At 43.8% G+C, this 11,356-nt stretch overlaps 1 protein-coding gene and 1 long non-coding RNA gene across 2 annotated transcripts; both read right to left on the bottom strand.

Moving 5' to 3' along the window:
- Positions 1–1,068: 1,068 nt before the first annotated feature.
- Positions 1,069–4,992, bottom strand: LOC131919595 (uncharacterized). The gene is made up of 3 exons (XR_009381308.1): positions 4,829–4,992; positions 3,419–3,510; positions 1,069–1,192 (listed from the first exon to the last, which is right to left on the bottom strand). It is a non-coding gene; the product is annotated as an uncharacterized LOC131919595 (long non-coding RNA).
- A 1,367-nt stretch (positions 4,993–6,359) lies between these two features.
- On the bottom strand, positions 6,360–10,331 carry LOC131919593 (disks large homolog 5-like). The gene is made up of 3 exons (XM_059273907.1): positions 10,036–10,331; positions 9,005–9,188; positions 6,360–7,996 (listed from the first exon to the last, which is right to left on the bottom strand). The coding sequence occupies exons 1-3, from the start codon at positions 10,224–10,226 to the stop codon at positions 7,775–7,777; spliced, it is 597 nt and encodes a 198-aa protein (XP_059129890.1). The 5' UTR covers positions 10,227–10,331; the 3' UTR covers positions 6,360–7,774.
- Between the last annotated feature and the right edge of the window lie 1,025 nt (positions 10,332–11,356).

The raw sequence follows: 11,356 nt of genomic DNA, 5'->3' as shown, positions 1-11,356 counted from the left end.
ACATCTGTTGGAGATTTATAGATTGTTAATCAGATGGAGATCTCACCCTAAAGTGTGCAGAACCACTTCATCGCTGGGACCTGAACTGTGTAACAGTGAAGAAGCTGGAGCATATGCAGAGGCAAGCAGGCAGCATGTCTGCATTTCCATCTCTCTGCTCTTGACTGTGGATGTGATGTGACTGAGTTCCTGCCTTGACTTCCCCCAAATGGACTATTACCTGGAACTGTGTGCTAAAATCAATTCTTGCCCCACTGTGCTTGGGAAATTAATGTAAAGAAATGCTAATAAACTACCATGTGACACAGGGGTTTGCACAAGTCAGGGAGATGCGAAAGCAATTCATGACATGCTCAACAGCAGCATGTCTGTCCAAAAGCAGGAGGTCCTGTTTTTTCCTGAACCCAACATGTGTTTCCCTATCACAGATTTAAAAAGACACAGAGACACCCATTGACTCAAACATCATCACCTTGTCAACCAATGGCTCTGGATAGTGTCTTGCCCTCTCAAGTGCTGTTCTAAATTCTTCTCATCTATAAAATAAAGCAACAGTAACTTCAATGTAATGTACTGTTCTATGGGTTTACTGACTATTAAAATTTGGGGATGTTGAAAAATGGATCTGAAATCACAATTCTAGAGATGAATATCAATCTTATGCTATTTCCTTCTATTTCCTTCTTTGGAGGTCAGGAGAAGCTCCTTAAAGGTCAGACCAGAGAAGCACCTTAACTACCAGGTATTGGGGGACGTTAGATATGAGTGGTAATGTCCACTAGTTACCTTAGGCCAGAGATTAACCCTAGGGCTGATGCACACACATCCCTGTGAAGACCTCTGGTTGCCCTCTAATTCTGTGCTTCTTCAGCAAGATTTCTGGAAACAGATCTTTGACAAACTTCCTTCTTCAGAAATAAATAGAACTAATTGTAAGGGAAAAGTCATTTTGATTTTGTCCTTCTCCTCCTAGAACATGTGACAGCCCCTTCTGAGCAACTTCAAAGGGCTATAGAAGGAGGCTAAGGTCTCGGCCCAGGAACTGCAATAACCATAGTTACAGGGGCAGAGTGCAGGTCTGAGGAACAGAGTGCAAAAGCCAGAAGTCCAAGGAGGAGACAGCAGGGACACTCCTGAAATGCTCTGTTATGTGGTTGGCAGTTTAGCCTCTCTGTATGTGAATGTCTTCCACCTAGAGAAAGGAGGATGGAGATGGAGATAGGTGCTGCAACCAGGAACAGCTTGTAAAATAACGTCTTTCATCATTGGGACTTTTAATGGCCACAGAAACAGGTCTTTTTAAACTATGGTCCACAAATTGCTAAAGGATTTTGTTTTGTTTTGTTTTAGTTTTTTGCTTTTTGTTCTTTTCTCCAGCTCTTTTCATCCTCTTTCCTTACCAGCTTATGGCTATTGGTTTTATTATGTGGATTAATTCACAATTAACAAAGGCAGGACCCACAGAAGACTCACTCGAATGTTCTTTCAAGGATTGCATGTGTGAAATTAAATTAAACTAAATTAAAAAACACATGATAATTCAAATCTTGGCATTAAATCCTTCTTGAGCAATTTAACCACAGCAGCCATAGTTTACTATTTTGTTAGAATATAAATAATAGATAGAGCACATACAAATAATGGCATTTCGACGTGATAAGATAAAGTTCCTACAAGGATACACACCATGAGTGGGAGCTCTCCTCCTTCCTCTGCTCTATGCCTTCCACTCTCAGCTCAGTCAGGACAAGCCTATCATCAGGAACAAACTCCCAGAAGAATCCCTCACTGGATATACACTCATGAATCAGTCACTTCTACATCAAGAACACGGTTCCAAAGGACAGCACTCACAGGAATCAGTCACCATCTCTCTTCCAGTGGGAACTCAGCCCTCAGGGAGGGAACTGAGCCTCACCAACCAATATAGGATTTTCACATGCTACCATGTAACTTCCTGAACTTCTGGGCCATTACTTCATAGAGAGTTCTGCTGGGAGTTTGTTCCTGATGATAGGCTTCTGGGGAAGAAGCAGAAAGAGGGTTGAGACAGGGATCTATCTGTAGTTGGTATGTTAAATGAATTTTTTAAAAAAAAAAAAAAAAGTCTTTTAAAAAAACTTTGAAAAAAAGAAAAGAAAAGCCAGACAAAAAAGATTCAAAAACAGGAAGATGCTGGAGTGTTCAGTGTCACTTCCTGCAGGGACAGAGACAAAAAAATCCAAGTTCAAGTCAGAGATGAAACAGGAGCCAGATCTATCTGTGTCCGGAGACACTGGCAGGTACTGTGAGTGGAACTGGAGGCAAGTGGGTTCTTGGTGAGGAACAGCAGTCTGACTTCTGTGTGGATGAATTCATCTAACCACAGGACAGGCAATGGGCTTCCCTCACACTTGCCAGCTCTGATGATTGCCTTTATACAACACTGCTTTCCATGTAAGTGGAAATGGGATCCAACTGTGTAAATGATTGTGATACTGAGAAATATCTGACTATAGCCTTGAGTATAAACCCATCACAATAAAATATGTTCATCATGAATGTCAGCCCAAAAGAGAATTTGTTTTGTAAGTAAAAAATGATTATCTATTTTCAACATATGTCATGGTCTTACTTATCCTTTTCTCCTATCTTCTTAATAACAGAATCCTAGCTGTTAGTATTCCCACTGTGCCTTTGTAGAGTGGGTTCATTTTCTTTGTGCTACAGAAGCATTAACAACAGCTATAAACACATGCAGCAGAAGCAGCTGTAGTAGAGCCTGGAGCCTCTGGAGAGGAAGCAGAAGCATGAGAAGCAGAAACAGCAGAAGCAGGAGTAACAGCAACAGATGTGGAAGTGGAAGCAGAGGCAGAAGCAACACTTCAAGCGTTTCTGTGATCAGAGTTCTCCAGTGTGACCTCTGGTTCCTGGAGTCAGTACTTACTCTTTTCTTTAGCCTTTAAGGAAAATTTGAGAGGTGTTATTTTTCATAAAAAGGGAATGTTATACTTTCATTCATTTTGTCACTTGTCAATGCCATAGTCTTGATTTTAGTCCACAAATATCTGTGTATTCATTTCAATTTTATCATTAGAGACCACTGACATTTTTTAACCTCTGCTTCATTTCTACTCGAGTAAAAGACCCATGGTTTCATAAATCTCAAAAGCAGATATGACTACCTGGCTTTTAAAAATATGCACTTTGTTACCTAACACAGTCACAGTTCACAGGTCTGTAGAGGTGCCCCAACTCCACAACTTCCCACAATAGTTCAGGCTGCAGCTTCTCTGCTGTCTAGATGATATGGCAGCCTGGACCAGAGGGCAAGAGGTGATCTGTGGAAGGTGTAGCACAACTCGGGTCTTATACTTGGAAGCCGAGTGAGCCTGCACAGCTGGTGGAACCCCCCGGGAACTGGCACTTCTGGTCTTACTTGCACGTGCTGCTCTTCTTGAATGCTTGGCACAGCCTGGTCTTGTAGTGCATGGAGGTGATCTGGGAGCCATTGCTCAGCTGCTGCTGCCACTGCAGGTAAAGAGGAGGGAGTGCTGGATGTGATCTGTGTCCTTGCTGAACAAGCAGTTGAGGGATTTGCTCTCCTTGTTGACCAGTGCCATGCCACTGCCCCCTGAAGCCTCCTTGAGCTGGCAGCAGGGGGCCTGGCCACTGGTACCTGCTGTGTCTCTGCTGCCCCATTAGGGGTGATTGGGAACATGGGTGAGCAGCTACCTCAACTTGGAGCTGGGTGGGTGAGCACATGTAGGTTGCTGGACATGGCTCAGCAGTTAAGAGCACTAGCTGTTCTTCCAGAGGACCTCTGTGTGAATACCAGACTCCAAATAACAGCTCAAAAATACCTGTAAATCTAGGTGCAGGGAGTCTGTTACTCTCTTATGACCTCTGTGGATACCAAAGGCACACGGTACACAGACATACAAGAAGGCAAGAACCTAATAAAATTGAAATAATAAAAATTAAAACTTGATTAATGTTTTTCTCATTCTGGTTTGTTGTAGTCATAGAATAATTTATGTTTACCTTAAAAAAACTGGAAAGATATAATAAACAAGAAAATATACTAGAGAAATTGTTTCCTTAGAAAGAATGTAGTAAAATCGAAAACTTACAGTATAAATAGGCCAAATAGAGAAAAGTTGGTTGAGGTTGGGGAAATGTAGACTTAAGCAAAGAAATGCAGTCTGTAATGATCTGTTATGGACAGGCTATTAAGAACTCTGCATAATGGAACTCCTACGGGAATCAATGCAGTGAGGACATTGTGGCTAAATTCTGAAATATAAACCTTGGCTGAAGTCCAGAAATGACATGATAGGATTATAGTTGGGGGAATGACCTTCTCTGTAATCCCTGTCTGCGTTTTGTAAAGAATGCAAAAGAATATATAGGTATGCTATTATATTGAATGAGAGTTAGTCACTTATTATCCTTAATAAACTATTGGTCTATGATTGTAACTTTGAGAGCAATTGCCTAGAATGACTTGGTCAGATGAAGCAGAGTAGCTCTTGAAAACATCACCAGAACCTTTAGAACAGGTGCCCCTTGTTGTTGTAATTCCCATCCATCCTGTTTTCTTTAGAAATGGACTCCTCATGTTAAGGGATACTATTATATTTGTGAGTTTCAGACTGATTCTTGACTCTGCACTAAGGTAAGCCTCCAGCTGTCATGTGTAATGTGACCTTTTCTTAGTTAAACCCCACTATGTCCCTGTTCACAATGCAGGCCAGATCTAACCCTCAGCATAAGCATCTAGGCACAGCTGGGTATCTCACAACGCCCTGGAACCTTCTGACTTCAGTTCAACTGCCATATAACTCACTTCATCTTACTCTGAGCATTTGTGAGATCTGCTTCCTTTCTTTGTTATTCTTGCGTGGAGCCTGGAAGGAAACAGCTTTTCTTAGTACAGGTGGGCTTTTCCGGAGGTCTCTAAGCAACCAGACTTGGTCCTGACTTTCCTCTCTGCTGATTGGCCAGAAGGGGAAGATGATGAGCATTATGGGAAATCCTACATGTGTCAGTGTAGTCCTGTGGTGAGAAGTAAGGTTGCTCAGAGCAGACACACAACAGAAATGTGTGTGTACAGGTGTTTCCCAACACAAAAATGCCAACAGTTGTTTTGGAAAAGAGCACTCTCCTTGCCTGTCAGGTTTCAGGGGTGATGAACTGTATGTACCTGGCTTCTGAGCTTCTCAAATTCAGTCAGGCAGCTTTCCCTCCCTGGAATGACTTCTACCTCAGACTGTCACAGCATTAGGAAGGTTGAGAAACACTGCCCGAGGGGGTCTTGTTTACTCAAGAATTCTTTACTGCGAACCCAGGCCCAAAGAGGGCCATCTCAACTCTGAATTTCATCAGATGTGCCTAATCTACATTGTCATCCTAGATGAGAGGTGACAGATCTGCTCCAACCTTAACTATAAGTAACACTGGAGCATGATCCTGAACACACAGAGATCAGTGGGGACACCAGAGCCCTGCATAGGTGCCAGGCTGCCTCAGACAATTAGCATGCCTACCTCGTGTACCCGTCCCTACACGTCTCCAGAGACTTCTTTCTTTGATCAGAGGTGATTCAGTTCAACCTATACAGCACATAGGGCTGGAAGGTCAAAAGCCAACTGCAGGAGCTGGAGAGAGAGCTCAAAGGTTAAGACCATTTGGTGCTCTCCCACATGGTGTCTAACAACCAGGTATAATGGGATCTGTTGCCCTTGTCTGTCCTCTTCAGGAACTGCAATCATGTCTAGCACAGATGTACATTGGGAAAAACACCCATTCACATAAAACAAAAATAAATCTAAATAGAAAAAAAAAGTACACCAAATGCATGGTCAAGGCCAACAGCATCTACAAAAAGCTATTTCCCAAAGTGACTTGAAAGGTCCTTATCTTTGTTGTGTGGTTATCACTGAAGCTGTATTGAAAAAAAAAAAAAACAAAACAGAGGCAGATAGCTCTGGGTTTCCTGATTTCTTTTAGACTCTCTTAATGAATGGTTTTATTTCCTGAGACTCTGTAGAGCAGGAAAGGTGCATTTCTCAATACTTCAGTCCTTATGACCAGTTCATGAAAGTGTGTCTATAGAATACCATATTTTAGGGACAGCTAAATGCATGACAGCATGGATGCAATATGGATACTGATTCCACCATAAAGTGTGCATCCAGGGAGCAAACAAGGCAATCCACCCCCAAGACACAGGCAATCCCCTATGTCACCCTGGTGGGCTGGGAGGTCATTATGTAGCACAGGCTGCCTGGAACTTGCAGAGAATCATCTCTAAGAGTGAGTACTAGGGTTACAGGAGTATGACAGCACACACGACGAAACAAACTGGTCCATGTGTGAAGAGTTAGAAATTACTTTTTATTTTAATAATAAAGAATATGTTTTTAATGGGTCTTTAAATGGGGGAATCAATGGTAGCCTCAGCAAATTTTGAAAATCAATAACAAGAACAAATAACAACAAAATAACAAATCCATAGCCAAAACAATTAAGATAAAGAACCTAAACCAAAAATCAAACACAAAATTAAGCTATGTAGAATTCTCTCACTGCAGACTGAGCAGCACAGACCTGGAGCATGTGCCTGGCCTTGGACAGGTGGTAGGTAGCAAGGCAGTCAACAATTGCAACAGCCTTTTCAAGAAGAGCATAGCCACGCTTCTTTGGGGCTTTATAAGTCAGTTTATACCAAGTTCAAGGATAAAAACGTTACAGGTTTGGGCTCAAACACTGTTGAATTCACTTGAGTCATCTTCACTAAAGTATCCTTGATGGTCCATCAGGACAAGCACTGATTTATACACCCGCACTCCTCCTGGATGCCCAGTAGCTCTGGATATGCTTCAGCATTTCTTCAAAGCCGTCTCCTGTAGCTAGAGTTTTCCTGCCTGGCCCACAGTCAGGGCAAGTCTTTGACACCCACCAGTCCCACAGCCACTCAGACCCGACCAAGTAAACACAGAGACTTATATTGCTTACAAACTGTATGGCCGTGGCAGGCTTCTTGCTAACTGTTCTTACAGCTTAAATTAATCCATTTCTATAAATCTATACCTTGCCACGTGTCTCGTGGCTTACCGGCATCTTCACATGCTCTTTGTCATCTTGGCGGCTAGCAATGTCTCTGACTCAGCCTTCTACTTCCCAGCTTTATTCTCCTCCTTGTCCCGCCTATACTTCCTCCTGCCTGACTACTGGCCAATCAGTGTTGTATTTACCAACCAATCAGAGCAACACATTTGCCATACAGAACATCCCACAGCACTCTCCTGTTCATCCTTAGCAAGAGTGGGATCCCAAACACCTCTATGTGCAAACATACCTTAAAGATCTACCTGGGCCAAGGCTTTTCCTCAGCTGCAATCTTTCCATTCCAAAGAGATAAATGTTTGAAAAGTTCATCTTCCTAATGTGCACTAATACTTTTGTAGCACACAGTTTCTAGCAGCCTGAGTCTCCCTGGTGCTTTGTTCCTGAACCTCACAGCTTTTTTTAAAATTTTTCTTAGGCATCCTGCACATAGTCATGCATGTCTGGATATAGTGTTCTGTCCTCAGCTCTGAACTGCATGCTGATCCTCATGTTCTTAACGCTTTGTCCATTCACAATTCTCTACATTTTGGTTTACTAACTCCTGTTCCATGTATTAGAAACATACACCTTCAAAGATAGCATCAGGTCCTCTCTTTATGAAACATGCTTGCATGCACACCTCCTCATCCCCAAATTATATCATTTCCAGTCACCTTTAGGCTTAAGATAAGCCCAGTAATCCATTATGATTCTCTCTGTTGGGAATCAGGGCTGCATGGTGAATAAATTGTAGGTCCTGGGGATCTATCTTCATCCAATATTCTATCTTCATCCAATATACCTCAAAGTGATGCTGCAGCTTTTCTGCCAAGTCCTTTTCCTGGGTGATCATCTCTTTCCGCTTCAGCAGGACCTGCAGGCTTCCCTCCAATCTTTCAAATTCCTGTTCAGTAGAACATCGTGTTCTTAGTGGAGAGTTGTCTACAGGCATGCACACAGTGTCATACACATGAAGCACATGCAAAGGATCAAAATAGCTTACTGGTAGGTGAGGCGAGCCAAAAGAGCTTATACTACACTCATAGAAAAAAGAAGTGAGCGGAATACAACATCATGCAAGATGAACAGATGAGTAGATGAAGCACACCAGCACTTTCAGAAGAGTCTCACAACTCTGCCATCATTCCTTGAAGATTAATACTACTGTGGGGAGTGTGCTCTGTTTGGCCAGATTCTGTTGAGATGGCTAGAGAATTTTACTTCACAAGCAGCAAAGCACCCACCCCGGCACTCAGCTTGTCAAAAGCCCCCATCTGTTCAGCCAATCAAATCCAGATTGTATGCTCCACAATGGTAGAGCTCTCAAGGAGCAATCACAGAAAACAGGGTTCATGAGCTGCTACTCGGGCTTATGCCAGTGTGAACCAATAGTCGGTCAAAGGGAAGAGAACACATTGGGATTCGTGAAGAAAGGAGAAGGCCACATGCCACCCAAATCTATGACTATGAGGAGGACTCGTTTGGCATTTACATGGGATACTCCTCCTTGTAAGCTGCTTCCCCTCTGTGATCTCACATGACCCCTGCCAAGCACATGAGCCTCACGACCCACAATTCACTCATTCACAGCTCTGTGCATAGCATCCTACCTATCATAATGACATGTAGGTGTGATATGTCATTGACTCATTTCCCTCATTGGACCACAGTTTCAAGCAGAGCAGCAGGAATGGCTTGACAATAATTTGGTTTCTCAGAAGAGGCTAACTTCCCAGAAGCACATGTGCATGGACACTGAAGTGAACACCTCAGATGGCATGAGGTGGGTGTCTGGATGGGAGCATGGATGAGTAAGGTGATGGGTGAAAGCACAGGTGGGTGGATGGGCAGACAGAGAATCCAATGGGCAAACGGTGCCAGACCTTAGCCTGACCCACCTACCTGCCCCTACCTGTTGTTGCTGGGTTTGGAGGTCACTGGTCTCTTCCTCTTGGTCCTCACACATCGATTTCAATGCCTCCAAGTGGTGCTTCAGCAGGACCCAATCCTCTGTCCGATTCTTCTTCTCCTGCCTCAGCATGGCTACCTGCTCCTTAAGCTGAGTATGTTCCATTAGGACCTGGCTGTGCAGACCACTGGAAAAGACCCTCTGTGTAGTAAGGCCCTGCCAGTCTCCTCCTGCCACCCCTGCCTCCAGGAACCATCACAACAAATGAACCCAGGTTCTCAAGAAGACGTAGCCAAGAGCCCAAAATAGCCATGACAGCTACACTCAAAAGGCCAAATAAGAGAGCAGCTAATTTAAAAAAAAATCGAAATACTTCAGAAAACCCCCACACCAATAGGGAGCCATGTCCTTTCAAAGGAAAGAGGAGTCCCTCAACTGTCCTGAACATCAGCAAGTAGTGGACAAATACCCTCTGAGAGAGGACAGGAGACCTAAGGGGAATTTATTCTATCTACAGGTTCCACAGGAACCAGATCTGTAAAGCCTGGGCCTGAGCTCCAGATGCCCAGGACTGCCTGACATTCCCCTCATGGTGCAAATTGCTTTTCTTTCTTCTCTTTTTTTTTTTTTACTTTCCTTTTCCTTTCTTCCTTCCTCTCTTTTTTTCGTTTTGTTTGTTTGTTTTTTGAGACAGGGTTTCTCTGTATAATAGTCCTCTTTGTCCTGGAACACCTCTGTAGACCAGACTGGCCTTGAGATCACAGAGATCTGCCTACTCTGCCTCCAGAGTACTGGAATGACACCACCACAGCTCAGTTTGCTCCTCTACCTAGAGGCTCCCGAGGCTCCAAGACAATGGTGGGAGGAGTGAATAGTCTCTTTCATACTTAGCAAAACTAAGTGCAACAGACACAAGTCAAAGAGATGCTTGCAAAAAGGTTAGAACCAGAGCTGTGGACTCTCCAGTCTAGAGACAAAGAAAGGCAGAGATGGCCACTCCACAACTATTGGGGTCCATGCCAACAGGCACTTACCGGTAGAAGACTGTCAGATTGGCAAGCTCATCCACCTTCTCTGAAGCCTCAGTGTTCTCATTCTGCAATCTCTGTAGGTCAGTCATGACCTCCTCGTGCTCCAACTTCAGATCTTCATACCAAGTATTTGGCCTGTGGGAGCATGGCACAAAGGAACAAAGAACTTTATGAATATAGGCCTCAAGGATCATGTGAACACAAGCTGTTGTCCTGATCTACCACAACACAGTGGAGGTCTCAGTCTGGCTACTATGTACTGAAACTTCCTGGTGCTTAATTAACTTGTAAACCTGGCCCAGGCCAACAGAGCCTGGGTGTTCAGATGGAGGGTATCCTTGCTGCATGAGCGCACTCAGTAGGCCTGGAGAGGCAGTCTAGCTCTCTGTTCCCAGGAGTCTATCCTACAGGTCTTGGCCAACAAGAAACCAACAATGATGTTTCTCTTGTTTCAGGACAAAGATTCTTGATCAGGGGTCATTACTACCACACAGATGGACAGAGCACATAATTCTGGAGATGAGACCCAACATCAGGACAGCTATAAAAACTCCCCAAGGAATTCCTATTTGTCATCAAGGTAAGCACATAGGACAAGAGCATAGCTGCTTAAAGTGAGGCTCACAAATCTCTTATCAGCACTGGCATCACCTGGAAAGTGTGAAACAGGCAAATCATCAGGCCCACCACAGATGCCTGGTTCCCAGAGTCTGGAGGGACACACAAACACGCAAATGCATGTACACACACAGACACAGACATAGACAGACAGACAGACAGACACACACACACACACACACACACACACACACACACGTGCATGCTCACACAATGCAGCCATGCATATAGGGGAGAGAGAGAGAGAGAGAGAGAGAGAGAGAGAGAGAGAGAGAGAGAGAGAGAGAGATGCAGAGGCAGAGAGTTCGAGAAGGAGTGAAAGAGAGGAGAGCACACAGTGGGATACTGAAGAAATGCGTGGAGCAATACTGTCTAAGAGTATACCTTACAAGAAAACAGAGAAACAGTGATAAGCTCCAGACTTAAAGTCACTCATTGAAATGGACCAAGTCAGACCAGGTCGGTCCAGCTGCTACCAGGATTTTCCAACATACAGTCACCTGCCAGACAAGTTCAAAGATTCACACAAACTCACACCAGCTAGTATCTCAAATAAGCCATGTCATGGTCTTTTCAAATGCATTCTGGGAACTCACACATTACTGCCTCAATCCCTGAGTTGTGTGACTCAGACCACAGGCTTGGGTTTTCATTGGAGGAAGCAGAATATTTAGTATCCCCATCTCCCTCCCACCCAGGTTTCAGG

This window comes from Peromyscus eremicus, chromosome 9 (genome assembly GCF_949786415.1).
Source record: "Peromyscus eremicus chromosome 9, PerEre_H2_v1, whole genome shotgun sequence".
Taxonomy (NCBI): domain Eukaryota; kingdom Metazoa; phylum Chordata; class Mammalia; order Rodentia; family Cricetidae; genus Peromyscus; species Peromyscus eremicus.
This window is presented reverse-complemented; position numbering and strand designations above follow the sequence as displayed.